Below are 16,032 nucleotides of genomic sequence, written 5' to 3' on the forward strand. Positions count from 1 at the left end.
CGAGGGGCGGGGCCTGTTTCCAGGCGCGGTTCTCCCCGGCGACGGCGCGCGCTACTGGGTGACCCGCGCGTCCCGCCGGGTATCTGAGGGCCTCCGGGGGGGCGCGGCGGCGCGGTCCCCAATCCTGGCCGCGACAGCAGGCGTGCGCAGCCCCCTCGCCGTGGCGTCGGAACCCTCGTGTCCCGGAACCGGCGGGACGTGGACGGCAGTGAAAGAGGCGGGTGGACGTCCCTGCCCGGCGCCGTGCGCGGCCTCCCTCCCGCGCGGACTAGGCGGAGGCCCGCGAGATCCGGGTGCTCCCCTGCGACGGACGTAAGTCGCGGCTTTATTTCGGGGTGCTCGGCGCATTGGGGGTTCAGTTTGCAGTAGGTGAAGATGCCTGTGTTGAGCGCCCGCCTCGGTGTGCCCGGGCTTCGCTGGGCGGGTCGGCGGAGGCGGGAGCGGACCGCACACCCCGCAGGTGCAGCCGGGCGCGCGAGCTCCTTCCCGCGCCCAGCTGAGCTGCGCCCCGGCCGCCGACGCCGCCCCCGGCCGCCCGGGGCTCAGGGCCACACGAGGGGACTCAGAGTTTGTTTGGAAAAATCACGTGTGTGCGCTTGCACAGTTGTGACTAGGAAGTTCTTCATAAAGCACCGCCTGATCTTGATAGTTTTCAGTGCAATAAAAAGCCATAACCTACTAGATATTTTCAGTGCTCATTTTTTAAGGTTTGGGAGAGGGGGCTGAGTTTTTGCGATTAAAATAGAGGAAAAGCCATGCTTGATCTTTCTTTTTTGTAGAGATTTCCTTAAATAAGATTAAGACAAGAGATTATGAATTGTACAAGTCAAGGTTATACTTACATCTTTAGGGCCGATTACTGTCTCATTCTACACCGTTTTGTTTTAGTTGGCATTTTTAGAAACAGTTTTGGTAGCTATGTTCTCTAATCATCTCATATTCCATATATAGTATTTAAAGGCTACAGCTCAATTAGATATAAAAAAAGTATTAAAGAAAATTTATCTGAGCACATTAGGTATCTGACATGCTGTAGATACAGAAGTAAGTAAGGTGGATAAAGTACCTACTCCTTTGGAATTTATGTGCTACTAAGGGAAGACACATAATTCAGTAAATATCTGATGATGCTGGTAAATTGCTACATTAGGGTTGAAACATCATGATGTGCCGGTCTAGAGTGTAGCAGCTTCAGCCAGGGTAAGCCTTTCTCTGAGGAGGGACACTGACGCTGAGATCTGAATAGGATCCCAGAAGCAGAGGGGAAGGCGTTTCCACTGCTTTGTGAGGCTAACAGAGCAGAATGAGTTTGGCTTAGGAGGCTGGAAAGAAGAGAAAGGAAGAGTTGAAGTCTGAGAAACAGGAGACAACCATATCCTGTTAGGTTTTGTAAGCCATGAGGAGGAGTTTGGATTGTCTTTGAAATTTGTACATTTGCTTTTGAGTACAGTCTGGTTAAGATCAACTGTTGGTTTCCTTGACTTACTCAGAATTGGTTCCTCATCTCGGATTGTATCATTTTATCACAAGGTGGCAAGATTGAGTTTGACAAGATTTGTTTCAATCATGACAAGATTGTTTTCAGTACAACCACTTAGGTTTGGAATGAGACTTTTTTTATTCTTTAATGAGCAAACCCTGCAGTTGTCTTTTCATTTCCAAAACTTTATGAAACTACCAAATTAGTAAATTCAAAATAGGAATTGGATTGTGCAAGCATGGAGAAATCTACTAGATTGTCTTCTAGATTTTATGTCATAAAACTTTTGAAACAAACCACGTTTTTATTATGGAGCAGCTAAAAAGGGATTGCATCTTTTGGTTATTGTCTGCCTTGTTCTTTTTCCAGGGTTCTATTTGCATTGATGAGAACAGAACTAAACTATGACCTAAGGGTTTCAGTTGGATACTTGGTAATTTAGAATGGAGGAAGGAAGACAACAAAGACATGTTTTCGTACTCATCTCAAAGCCATAATATATTTTTTTTATCTTACATTTCAAACTGCATAAAACTTTAGAGAAAGAAGTGAATTTAACACATGAATATTTTTAACTGTCCTTTAATTTTTCTATACCTAACATTCATATCTTGATTTATACGTGAATAAAGTCTTTGTGTCGTATTTTCTTTTTCATTATGTCTTCTGATTTTTATAAAGAGAAAGAAAGAAATGTCTGTCTTTAGACTGCTAAGAGGGTATTTCCATAGTCAATGATGGTTTAATAGGTAAACTAAATACTATAAACTTAAACTTCCTTATGGATAATATCATTAAGCAAGAATGTAATACATGTTTGGCCAGTGTATAGCTCTGTCTAAATAAACTCAATACAAATATTTAAAGGTGTCTCTTTTTTATTACTTAGGCTTGTGTTGAAAATGGAAGTGAATTTTTCAAGTGCTCTTCTTTTTTTCTTTTAAAGAGAATAAAAAAAAAATGATACGAATTTGAAAACAAGATGATAGGAAATTAACAATGGTGGTTATATTGCATATTATTCTCTTCAAAGTAGTTGTTCAGATTACCAGATATAGGCATGCAGAATTGATCAAACAGTTAAGCATTAACTGTTGCTTTCAATAAACCAATAGAAATTAGTCGTGCAATTATCTTAGGTATCTTGTGCCTATATGTGTGTGTATATATATATATTTTTCCCTTCCTTCTTTCCTCCTTTCCCCCATCCCAGTGGTTCTTTCCTTTTGAGCAGTTTCATTCCCTTTCACAATATCTGTTGTACCTTTCGGATTTTATTTACTCTCAGTTTCTTACACTGAGGAGACAATATAATGTTTACACATGTGGGTCTCATCACACTTATGAGTATGTTCTCTAGTTACATCTATTTACATATCAAGGCCTTGAGTTTATCTTTCTTTATAGCTGAGTAATACTTCATTGTATAAAAATGCCACATCTTTTAAATCTGTTCCTCAGTTGATGTGCATTTGGGTTGTTTCCAAGATTTACTTATGACAAATTGTGCTGCTATAAACATGAGTGCACATATGTCACTGGGGTATGATGATTTCAGTTTTTCTGGAGAAATACCCAGAGGGGGGATAGCTGGGTCAAATGGGACCTCTAATCGTGGCTTTTTGAGGAATCTCCACACTGATTTCCATAGCAGTTATACCAGTCTACACGCCCACCAACAATGGAAAAGTCTTCCTTTTTCTTGCCAGCCTTGCCAGCATTTGTTACTGGTTGGTTCCTTGATGAGAGCCATTCTATCTGGGGTGAGATGGAATCTCAGTGTTGTTTTCATTTACATTTCTCGAATGACTAATGGTGAACATTTTTTCATATATTTATTTGCTGTTTGTGTTTTTTCATCTGAGAAGTGTATTTTCGTCTCAGATGCCCATTTTTGGATTGGGTCTTGGAATTTTGGAGGCCTGATTTTTTTTTTTTTTTAATTCTTTATGTGTTCTAGATAGAAGTCCTTTGTCTGAGGGATGGTTAGCTAAAATTTTTTCCCAATTCGTGGGTTTTCTTTTTACTCTGTTGATTTTTTTGATGTGCAAAATTTTTCAATAAGATGAAATCCCAGTTGTTGATTCTTTGAAGTATTTCCAGTACATTTTGGTTTCTGTTTATGAACTCTCTGCCTACCCTATGTCTTCAAGATTTCTACCTACTTTCTCTCTCAGTAGATTTAGTGTTTCTGTTTTAATATTTAGATCTTTGATCCATTTTGACTTTAGTGCATGGTGATAGACATGGGTCTAGTTTTAGTCTTCGGCATGTGGAAAGCCAGTTTTTCCAGCACCATTTATTAAACAGGCTATCTTTCTTTTTTTTTTTCTTTTTTTTTTTTTGGTTTTTCTCCGGTACCGGGAACCGAACTCACGACCTTGCGCTTGCCAGGCAGGCGCTTTTGCCGCTGAGCTAAATCCCCAGCCCCTAAACAGGCTATCTTTCTTCCAGTGAACATGTTTGGCCCCTTTGTCAAAGACAAGGTGACTGAGTGTGTTTGTATTGTGTCTGCATCTTCTGATCTGTTCCACTGATCCTCAGGTCTGTTTTTTTGCCAGTACCATGCTGATTTTATCACAGTAGCTTTGTAGTATAATTTCAAGTGAAGGATTATGATGCCTCCTGCCTTGCCATTGTTGCCCAGGATTGCTTTTGCTATTTTAGGTCTCTTCTGGTTTCAGATGAATTTTAGAACTGTTTTCTTTAGATATGTGAGGTGTACTACTGGTATTTTGATTGAGATTGTATTGAATCTGTAGAACAGTTTTGGGAGTATGGCCATTTTCACAATGTTGGTTGAGCAAGGAATTTCTTCCCATTTTCTGAAATCCTCTTCAGTCTCTTTTTTCAGAGTATTGTAATTTTCACTGTATAGATCTTTTACTTTGTTAGATTGATTCCTAAGTATTTCATTTTTTTGGAATCTATTGTAAAGGGTATGGTTTCCCTAATTTCTCTCTCAGTGAGTTTGTTGTTTGTGTACAGGAATGCTATTGATTTTTGAGTGTTGACTTAGTATCCAGCTATGCTACTGAATTTGGTTATTAAATCTAGAAGTATTTTGGTGTTTTGGGGGTATTCTATGTAGAATATCATGTCATCTGTGAATAATGATAATTTAGCTTCTTCCTTTACTATCCTTATTCCTTTTGTTTTTCTCTCATGTGTAATTACTCTGGCTAATGTTTCCAGAACCATATTGAATAGGAGTGGTGATAATGGACATCCTTGTCTTGTCCCTGATTTTAAAGTGAAAGCTTTCAGTTTTTGTCCATTTAGTATGATGCTGGGTGTTGGGTTGTCATAGACGGCTTTTATCAGATTGAGGTAAAGACTATCGATTCCTATTTTCAGTAAGGTTTTTTTGATGAATGAGTGTTGGACTTCATCAGAAGCTTTTACTGCATCTGTTGCGATGGTCATGTGATTTTTGTCTTTGGCTCTGTTGATATGGTATATAATATTTATTGATTTGTGTATATTGAACCATCCCTGCATTCCTAGGATGAATCCCACGTAGTCATGATGTATAGTCTTCTTGATGATTTGCTGCATTCTGTTTGCTAGTAATTTTTTTTTTTTGGTACCGGGAATTGAACTCAGGACTTTGCGCTTGCCACACAGGTGCTTCTGCTGCTGAGCTGTATCCCCAGCCTGTTTGCTAGTATTTTATTGAGGATTTTTGCATCTATATCATTAGGAAGATTGGCCTGTAGTTTTCTTTTTTGGTTTAGTCTTTCTCTTGTTTTGGTATCAGGGTAATACTTGCCTCCAGGAATGAGATAGGGAGAATTACTTCCCTTGCAATTTCATTAAAGAGTTTGGAACGTATTGGCATTAAGCCTTCTCTAAAATTCTTGTAGAATTCATCATTTACTGTAAAAAAATAAATAGTAATTAATGACTTTACTGTTATACTCAAAATCGTCCAACACTTAAGGTGAGAATCTTTGCCAGTAGAAAGGCACTGCTCCAAATTGTGAATGGTATTGCGAAGAGTGGCAATTTCCTTGTTTTGTTTTGTTTTTTTTCTTCTTGAAGATGTTGACTCTTGCTTCTGTAGATACTTTTTGGGGAACTAGGAGCATCTGGTTACAGTTTTCATTTAGTCTGAACTCTTGCTAGTTTGGCATCAAACTCCAGCTGTAGTTTGATTATTTCATTCTGATTTTCCTTTTCTTGAGTTATTAACTTTGCATTTAACTCTGAAATTTCCATCTCCTTTTTCTTTATTAGATCTTTGTGCTTTTTTTCATTTAATTCAACTTTTTTCTCTATATCTTGGTAAAGTCTGTTTATTTCTATCATATGTTCCTTCTCTTTGATTTTCATTTTGTGTACAAGTTTGGCAGTATTCTTATATTCCTGATCATGAGACTTTAACTTGTCCCTTGTCATATCAGCATTTCTTTCTAGTTCTTCATTTTCACCTGTTTAAAATGGAGACTTCCTTTGTTTGTATTAGTTTTAATAAACGGGTAGTCTTTTCCAGCTGAATCTCCAGTATGTTATTCTTCCCATTGGTCTTTATCATTTTATTTTCTATCTGTGAGAAATTCTTTATAAGTTCATCAATATTCACACCGCTAATCTTTTTTGTTCATTCTTTGCTGGTTTGATCCGTGCTTGAACTACTATTGTTCCTGGTTCCTCAGTGTCTCTTACTGTAGTTGAGTCCTGGAGGCAGAGGAAATAGCCTTGGCTCCACCCTGTGGAGAGATCAGCTGAAACCTTCTGTTAAAAGAATGAAAACTCTTTTTGTTGTTCTTTTGTGTTTTTAACCTCCCAGAGTGCTGAAATTATAGGTGTACGGCACAATAACTGGCTGTGAAAAGTCTTTTTGAGTTCAGATTGGTGGCTCTGAAATGAGGCCTTGTCAAAAATTAGTTATAGGAAAGACTTCAAAGGTGAAATAAATAATGAAGGTTCTAAAAATTCAGTGTGAAATCAGCTTGAAGTTATCTCTCAAGGTTCTTTGTCAGGAGTATGGAACTTTATTGGATGGCAGTGGTGGCTATGATCATCATCAGATGTTATAGTCTTGTAAGTGTATTTTTTATTAGAATATGCTTGCAATCCATAAGAAGTATATTCATTGTGGGAAGTTGGTCCGTGTACGTACTGCACCTTAATTCATTTTATTTCCTCCTCCCCTCTTCATTTATTCCCGGGTTCCTTTCTCATTTCCAGAAGATCTACCTCCCTGTTTTCTTGTAATCTTTTATTTTGTGATTAGATTGTGTATACTTAAGGTTTCTTATATTACAGAGAAACTGTGATTTAATTCTGTGTCGGATTTTTTCATTTAGCATTAAATGATTAAATTATTTCACTTATTATTAAATGATCTCCAGGTGCATCCATTTTTCTACAGATGACCCCAGTGTACACTTTATGGCCGAGAACACCGCAGTGTGTATATGTAACACATTTTCTTTATCCCTTTATCTGTTGCTGAGCATATAGGCCACTTCCAAGGTTTACCTGTTGTGAGTTACGTGGCTATAAATGTGGGCACGCATGTATCACCGTAATACCATGTCTCTTTCAGGAAGAATCTTGTAAATGTTTTAGGTCTCCAAATTGTCCTTATCACAGATAATAGATTATCCTTTAAAAATATGAATGTAGGATCTTTCTTTGAGCAAATTCATAAATTGGTTTTGGTGCTTTGACATGAGTTTGAGTTGTATTTATCTGATTTCCTAAAATGATGTAACTTTTCCCAATTTAAAACTTACAGGCCCTTTTGCTTCAAATAAAGAACATGGTGAAATTAATTCACACATTAGCTGATCATAGTGATGATGTCAACTGCTGTGCCTTCTCTTCTTCCCTTTTGGCTACTTGCTCCTTGGACAAAACAGTTCGGCTGTACTCCCTAAGTGACTTCACTGAACTGCCACACTCTCCACTGAAGTTCCACACCTATGCTGTGCATTGCTGCTGTTTTTCTCCTTCAGGACATATTTTGGCATCATGTTCAACAGATGGTACCACGGTCCTGTGGAGCGCTCACAACGGACAGACCTTGGCAGTGATGGAACAGCCCGGGGGTAGCCCCGTGAGGGTTTGCCGATTTTCCCCAGACTCCTCTTGTTTGGCCTCAGGGGCAGCTGATGGAACTGTTGTTTTGTGGAATGCGCAGTCACACAAGTTATATAGGTATGGATGTTTAAATTTTTTCTGTAGCTAATCCTGTTAAGTTGTACCAGAGAAAAAGCAGAAAGCAAAATATTTTGATGATCTTAGGAAGCAGGTAGATTTCGGATAGGACAAAGAAAAATATTTTGGCTTGTCTTCTGAAGGTCAAAAAAGTAGATTTATAATGTGATTCCTGTAGAAAATTGCTTGTCTTTGAGAGTTTTGAATTTTCAGTCTTTCTTTTTTAATCTTGTTAGGTTTTTATGGACTTTTACTGAGAGTTCGGCAAAGCAGTCTTTTGAATAAGGTCCAGAAATTTTAGGCTTATTTTTGTCACTCATGGCTTAGGTGTTCTCAGTAATAGCATCATGGAGAGTTAAGCGCCACAGAAGAGATGCAACTCTTTCCCTGACTAGGATTCTTGCTGTGTGAACAGGCAGCCCAGAAGAAGGAACTTCATTGTCGGTATAGTGGTGTTTTGTCGTTTATATCGGAAAAAACTAACCTGAAAAAGTCTTTCAGAAAAACATACATCAATTAATTTACATTGGTAACATTTTTCTGCAGCTTACCAAAATTAAAACCATAGACTTATTTCTGTCTACTGTGGTAAACTACACATAAAATTTACCATTTTAATGATTTAAATACACTTAAATGTTATCAGTTAAAATAGTCTAGCCAGGTGTTGTGGCTCTGAAGGCTGAGGCACGAGGATCACCTTGACTTTGAGGCCAACCTGAACTACATAATGAGACCCTGTCTCAAAAAATGAATAAAATAAAATGGTCTAATGTTCCTCCCCGTCCTGCCTCCAGTCGTCGCTCAGAACACAAATGCCAGCCTGCTCATTTAGGTTAAGGTTGAAGGAGAGGCTATGTTTTAAGTGATACTTCTAAATACTTAAACAAGAAAGGATAGAAAGAATAAGATGTCTTTGTGTGAATGAAGTCCAGCTGTCCACTAAGGAATCTTCTTTTTTGTTTATCAGGTGATGGCTTTTGCCTTTATAACATGCACTAACTGGTTCTTACCAGTTTATTTTTCCTAATGGAGAAAATAAAATATTGTCAGTGCAGTGCTTCCCTCCCTCCCCATGTTAATTTGTAAATTTTCCACACCATTTTCTTTTCGTAAAGAATTTACATTTGAAGATGAGGTGAAAGACTTTACTGTTATACATGTGTTTCAAGAAAAATGGTTTTGTATTCTTTTTTTAAAAAAAGGATGGCTGTAGTTTTTGTTGCTTATTATTGCTGTTTTTTAAGTTTTGTAGACTTTACTATGTTCAAACTGACTTGCCATATGGAAAAATATAAAGATATGTGGAATTTGGTTCAGATCCCTATTGTTTAGGGTAAAACATATTAGCTAAGGTGTTTAAATGCTCTCTTGATTTTAGAAAGCATATCTCAGTTTAGAACATATGAATGGTATTTTATTTTTGTAGGTATCATTTGCCTTTTCTCTGTAGTTCTGTGATAGCCATTTACCCTTTTTTACTATTTTAAACTCTTCTTACAGATTATAACATAAAAGATTACTATGAAATAAAAACCTCCCTTGTTTGCTTTTGTTTCAGATGTGGTAGTGTTAAGGATGGCTCCTTGGTGGCCTGTGCATTTTCTCCTAATGGAAACTTCTTTGTCACTGGCTCTTCATGTGGAGATTTAACAGTGTGGGATGATAAAATGAGATGTCTGCATAGTGAAAAAGCACACGATCTTGGGATTACTTGCTGTGATTTTTCTTCACAGCCAGTTTCTGGTTAGTTACGTTAGTTTTTTAAGCACTAGAAATTCCCATTTGTAATTTGTTTTATTCATTTTAACTTTATTATTAAGTGAAAGGCTCTTTTAATTCATTGCTTTTTACAGTCATTTTTTTCCTCCCTTTTTAGATAAAAATGAAATCATGAAAAATAAATTATTTTTCATATGTCTATATAAGGGATGATTCAACCTGGTACAATAGGTTCATTGCTTGAATATGGGAATTTAGAAGACTTAAGTATTAGTTTTATTGTGATATTTAAATATACTGATATTGAAATAGAATAAAGTGTAAAAGTTGGAAAGAGAATTCACATTTTTATTTACTAATGTAGTCTTCCAAAAGCCTACTTTATAAAATTATGTTTGACTACATAGTTTAAAAGGTAATTTTCCATTTCTATGTTAGTATGATCATTTTGCCTTTACCCATTTCAGTCGTATCGCTAGATCAGCAATGTTTATGGCAATGTAGTGAGATCATATAGATAAAAATGTTCAGTAGATGAAATCAAGTTTAACAATGCATAATTTTACTAATTACCCAACATCTTGCGTGTTATTTGAATAACTGATTATCAGTATAAATTATTAAACTATTTTTCCTTTTTTGGTGGATTTTTGTGAAAGGGTCTTGCTGTATAGCCCAGGCCAACATTGGATTCATGATCCTCTTGCCATGGCCTCCTGAAGGCTGGGATTATAGGCATGTGCCACCATGCCAAGCACTGTTTTTCCTTTTTTATATACTGAGTCTTCAAACTCCAGTGTGTATACGGGAGCACATTTTAATTTGGAATAGCTACATTTTAAGCTTTCAGTGCCCACTTACGGGTAGTTGTGACTGTATTAGACAACACTGGTCCAGACAGTCAACAGGATGGTTTTGGGCTTCCCCTGTTTCAAAAAGATTAATGGCTGAAGATATGGTTAACATAAGGTGAAGTCCTACATCCAAAAGGCTAAACGCATAAGTACCTTGCACCTTCCATTTCACCCTAATTTCAAATCATTTTTGGCTTCCTGCATTCTTTTTAGCCACAGTGGCCTACTTTCATTTTTCAGTGTTCCTAAGATTTTCCAAGGGTTTTATATGTGGATCCTTTACCTGGTTCATTCTGTAGTCGTCCTTTAGATTTTGGTTAGAAAAATCACTTTACATGAGGCTTCTCTATTCTTCTATATCACATGTATCATTTTAATATCATACTTTTTAGGGAGGCTGGGAATTGAACTTATGACCTTGCGGTTGACAGGCAGGTGCTTTACCGCTGAGGTACATCCCTGGCTTTAATTTTATTTGCACTCCTTTATAGGTTTTATGGAAGTATCACTGTTTTTAGTTACATTTCAGTTACATGGTTTGTTTTGTTTTGTTTTTTTGTTTTTTGAGATGGGGTCTTGCTATATTGTGCATGCTGGCCTTGAATTCCTACATTCAGGCAGTTGTCTGGCCTCAGCTGCCTATGTATCTGGGGTTACAGGCCCACACTGTCGTGCCCAGCTTCTGTATGAATAATGTTTCGTGGTGTTTTTCCTATTGGCTTGTAATCCAGTGCAGGCATGATATGGGTCTGTTTTCTTCACAGTGCCCAACACAGGCAGTGTACCTCATAGGTAGATAAAAATTCATATACCCAGTGTATAAATCAAATGCCATATATTGAATGAAAATTAGTGAGCAGGATTCCTCTTAGTGATTTGCTGATATTTTTAATTTTTATTTTTTGTGGTACTAGAGAGTGAGTCCAGGGGATACTCTACCACTGATATACAACCCCAGCTCTTTGTATTTTTTATTTGAGACAAGATCTAAATTACCCAGGCTGGCCTTGAATTTGTAATCCTCCTCACTAGCTGGGATTATGAATGTGTCTCTGGGTAATTTTTTTATTTTTTAACCTTTTAATGTCATGTAGGAGATCAACCCATTTTCTTTTAATGGACCCATCCTTAGATTAAACTTCTACCTAATTTAATTAAACAATTAATTTTTAAATGTATTGTTCTTTTTTATTCTACAAGGAATAGGTTGTAATAGACAGGAACTATTTCTTCCATTTCTGTAGTATTTTCTCCACATTTTGTAGGCACTCCACGAATTTCTGATGAATTATAAAAACATGGGGAGATTGAGGTTTCTGTTTTTATTTTACAAGACCTAGAAACAGATTTTCAGTTAAAAAATTATTGTATTAGTTAATACAATAGAATAGAATAAAACTATGGGCAGCTTTTGGAGTCGCGAAAGGTTCACTAAACCAGGAAGGGATTCTGAAGTAATACACACGTCCTTACCCTGCCTTTAAGGGATTTCAAGGTATGTCTTTTCCTCAGTATCATTTTAGTCCTTGTGTTTTTTTTAGCTCCTCTGTTAAAATAGATACTAATTTTATGTGTAAGTTCCCTAAAACAGATGAATACATACTTTAAAAGTGATTATTTCCAAAATTTGTGCAAACTGCTGTATTTACTTAAATAATAAAGTATATATTTTAATTAGTTGTTTAACTTAGTATTTGTTAATATCTTTAAATACGTATGACATATTAATTCCTCGGACTTGTAACATTTAAAGAAAAATCCTATTTGCACCTGAGAATAAATGGTCACACCATTTTTTGTTTTTTTTTTTGTTTTTTTTTTTTTTGGTTTTTCTCCGGTACCGGGAACCGAACTCACGACCTTGCGCTTTCCAGGCAGGCGCTTTTGCCGCTGAGCTAAATCCCCAGCCCCGGTCACACCATTTTTTAAGTGATAAAGAAAGCGTGGTTTAGGTTATTATCTCAATTTAAATATTTTTCCTGAAGAAAAGTATATCTCTAAGTAATTAAATGTTGAGCATAGGCACACTTTAAGCTTCATAATTTTCCATGGCCCTAACTGAATTCTCACTACTTAAAGCACCTTTAGAACTAACTACAGGGACCTAGTTAGTCGAAAAAAAATGAAAATACAGCATTTTTAACCAGGTCCAATACTTAAATGTCTTACTGGCATTTACTAAGTAAAAATGGTTTACCTTAACAACATAAAGATTATCAGCAGTTGCTTGTATTCATTATGATCTCTCTGAGAAAGGTTGTAATTTGTCCGAACCTGTGCTGCCAAAATCAAAATGCTGCCCAGGCATGATGATACACACCTGTAACCCCAGCCACTGATGGGGAGAAGGAGCGAAAGCAGGAGGATCACAAGTCCAAGGCCAGCTTGGACAACTTAACGTAATCCTTCTAAAAAAATAAAGGGCTAGGGATGTGGCTCAGTGGTAGAGTGCTTGCAGTTGCGACATTGTGAAACAAAACAAAACCAAATGATGCTGAAATGTGGAAATCTTAATGGAATTAGCAAAACTTTCAATGAAATGGAAGTAAATTTGTTGTGTTAGTAAAATATGTTTTTAGTGAGAGAGCATATGTAGATAAAAATTTATATACCCAGTGTATAAATCAAATACCATATATTGAGTATTTGCAAGTGCCAGGATACAATCTGAAGATAAATGTTAGGTTTCTTAATTGTGCTTTACTTAATATGAATGCTAAAACCATCTCTGATGAAATTGCGTCTGTGCTATGAAGTGGAACTTGTGTAAGATTGAGTTGGTGAGGTTGATATTTCTATTACCCACGAATATGTAGGAATTTAATGATATACTGAAATTCTGTAAGAAAGTTTAAGCTAGTGGCTTTCTGAGATGATAAGTTGTTTTATTACTTTCCCTAAATTGTGTAATATTTTTTACCAAGTGAGCTGTATTGATGTTATTTTGGATTTATATAATTTCAGTCTTTCTGTTTAGTAAATAAAATGGAAGAAAATTTCCACTGTTCCATGTAAATTATAGAACAGCCTTATAGGAAACTGGTGTATAGAAAATACTAAAGTTTTACGTGATACTTAACATTCTTATCATAGCTGACACTCTCTTTCTTATTTTTGCCCATAATGATAGCCTGTACAGTTAAATTGGAAGATGCTTTACTTTAGTGACTCAGTATTGGCAATTTCAGCCTGAAGTTTTACTGAAAATTCAGGTCTAAAGTTATATTCTGTATAGTACCTTGTTTAAAAGAAATTCTTTAACCATTGTTTATGTGTAAATTAATATTACTAATATGGTTTAGATGAATCGCAGTAACAGATCTCAGTATAAGAAATTGATTTTTTTTTCAGTTTAAATGTTTTATCAATTCTTTGTATTTATTTTAAAAATTTACTGTTTTAGATGGAGAACAAGGTCCTCAGTTTTTTCAGTTGGCATCATGTGGTCAGGACTGTCAAGTCAAAATCTGGGTGGTTTCTTTTACCCACATCTTAGGTATGTTTTTGATCAATACATCTCTAAAATTATTTGTGATCTAGATAAAATTTGTTTGATATTTTGTTTGATACTCTGCTATCTGAAAGTGATTATAAAAATGTTTTAAGAAGCTTTTAATCAAAGTAATACATACAGTTAAAAACCCTTGACACTTTCTGACTCTGAACATACCCTTACTTATATACCACGCACATTCTTGCTTACCAGAGGTAACCATTTTGCACTGGCTTTCAACTCTTTTGGTGGCTGTCAGAGTTTCTGGAAATGTAGTTTTACTGCTGTGCTTTTAATTTACTCAAGATAGTTACTGTTTTATATACTTTGAGTCTTTTCCCCATACGTTGTCCTGGTTTGATTTTTAGCCAAGAAGTTTGTTATGGTTGTGGGTGTAACTCAGTGGTAGAAGGCCTGTGTATTTTATATGATGGCCTGGGTTCAATCCCCAGTACCACAAACAAGAACAACAATGAAACAGTTTTGTATGGTTTAGTTTTAGATTGTGACATTTCTTTTTGTTATTTCCTTAATGGTTCTTTTCCACTGTCCTGTGTTTTATAACTCCCATTAGTTGAGTGTTGAATCTCCTAAATTGATTCTGTGTCTCCTCTCCCAACATTTCAGTCCATTTTTTTTTTTTTAAATCCTGTTTTTTACTTTAACCTTTTTCTTCTTTCCTGATCATCTGTTTCCTCTGGGGGCTTTTTTTTTTCTCACTGTGATTTTTCTCGTTCATATAGTTAGCCTCTTCAAGTATCTCCAGTCCTGAGTATTTTAATTATAGTTAATAATTGGATAATAAGGTGTTCAGGAACTCTCTGCCTATGGATGCTGTGTTGTTGGCAGCTTCACTTTAGGATGAGTATGTAATCGGTTCTTCTGCAAGAAGGGTTGGGGGCGCAGGGGATGGAGGCCTTTGTGGCCCTGGCCTTCTTCGTGCCATCATTACTTTCTGTTAGAAAGCTTATCTGGAGATAAGCACCTGGCTTTTATGTGGCATACTATGGAGTGGGACCAGGAAGGGGTTGAAGGTAGATACTGAATGTTCCACACAGACTTTTTAGTTAATGTTTAATTCTAAGTCTACATCGTTCATTCTTATTTTTGTTTTTCTTTGCTGTTGATAGTTCTATATCTTGAGGGATTCTCTAGGACAAAATAACTTTCTCTTGTCCATACCACCCTTCCTTTGTATTTTAGGCTGTTATTCCTCTATATGGTCTCATCAATTAATCTGCTTTCTGCCTTCTCATTCTCTTCACTGCTGTACATTTATGTCTTTATTGATTCATTCATTATTATTTTAAGGGAGACTTTGAAATTTTGTGGTCAAGTGAGCATCTTGATTCAGATGTCTCAAAATATTCTTACTTTATTATTTGTCACCCAACAGGGTTTAGTTACATCACAGTGTTTCTGTCCTTCATAGTTATGATAGCATATAGCGACGAGCCCAGTACCTAGGAAGAATTACATCCCTTTCGTGATGGAAATTTACTCATTTACTGCCTATTAGTTTCCCTGTAGGAATCATTTTAATGTATGTCATGCTGGTGAGGATGAGCGTTCCTTTACTTCTCTGGTTTATCCAGATCCTCCTTTTGCCTTTCTTTACCACAAGTAAAATTTTGGTAAGAAATGATAAGTTTAGTCATATGTGTGTGTCTTCTAAATACAATTATCCTGAATAATTGTTTGAAACGCTTTCATAAATTTTCTATAAAATATTTGTACACCATCTTTTTAAAAAATATATAACAGTTTATAAATGTACAGTTAAAGCCTTTTTAATGAAGCATTTGTCATCATTTGTACCTTATTTTAATTGCTTATTTGTATGCAGTAGACATAGAGGTCATATACTTGAGAATACAAAGTGTTCATTTGGTCACACTGCAAGGCTGTAGTCTTCATTTCACAGCTTAATGATTTTGCTTTGATTGTTACAATGAAAGTCCTTTGAAATTCACCATTATACTTCTGGCATTTAGCATTGTGTCTTTAATGCCCATATCTGCTCTCTCAGGCAATTATATTTTTTCTCTTTCTTTGAGCTTAAAGCTTTCACCTGCTCTCATAACTTTGTTTAGTTAAATACTTGCTAGCTTCTTTAGAAGACTTTTATCACTTCAAAAAAGGTTTGAGATGGATTTCACAGATTTCCTTGTCGCCCTAGGCTAACTTCTTAATTGTTTTTATAGGTTGTCACCAAAACATTTCTGTAGTTTACCTTTAAAAGACTTGTGATGTAAGGGGCTGGGGATTTAGCTCAGCGGCTAGGGATTTAGCTCAGCGGCTAAAAGCGCCTGCCT

At 36.4% G+C, this 16,032-nt stretch overlaps 1 protein-coding gene and 1 pseudogene across 5 annotated transcripts in view; one reads left to right on the forward strand and one right to left on the reverse strand.

The window, feature by feature from the left end:
• Positions 1-9: 9 nt before the first annotated feature.
• Wdsub1 (WD repeat, sterile alpha motif and U-box domain containing 1) overlaps positions 10-16,032 on the forward strand; it is a 46,938-nt gene continuing 30,915 nt past the window's right edge. For 3 of the 5 annotated variants that reach the window (XR_001235809.1, XM_005393376.2, XM_013518706.1), the window contains exons 1-4: positions 10-312; positions 7,227-7,648; positions 9,210-9,394; positions 13,628-13,720. Coding sequence is in view for 4 of the 5 variants with exons in the window: in XM_005393376.2 (XP_005393433.1) it covers positions 7,251-7,648; positions 9,210-9,394; positions 13,628-13,720 (676 nt within the window). In the remaining variant the exon portion in view is untranslated. The remainder of the gene's footprint in view (positions 313-7,226; positions 7,649-9,209; positions 9,395-13,627; positions 13,721-16,032) is intronic. The other 2 variants (XM_005393377.2, XM_013518707.1) reach the window with 2 other exon arrangements.
• Positions 52-6,795, reverse strand: LOC102028702 (annotated as a pseudogene).

The sequence above is a fragment of the Chinchilla lanigera genome, unplaced genomic scaffold (genome assembly GCF_000276665.1).
Source record: "Chinchilla lanigera isolate Chin_1 unplaced genomic scaffold, ChiLan1.0 scaffold00048, whole genome shotgun sequence".
Classification (NCBI taxonomy): Eukaryota; Metazoa; Chordata; class Mammalia; order Rodentia; family Chinchillidae; genus Chinchilla; species Chinchilla lanigera.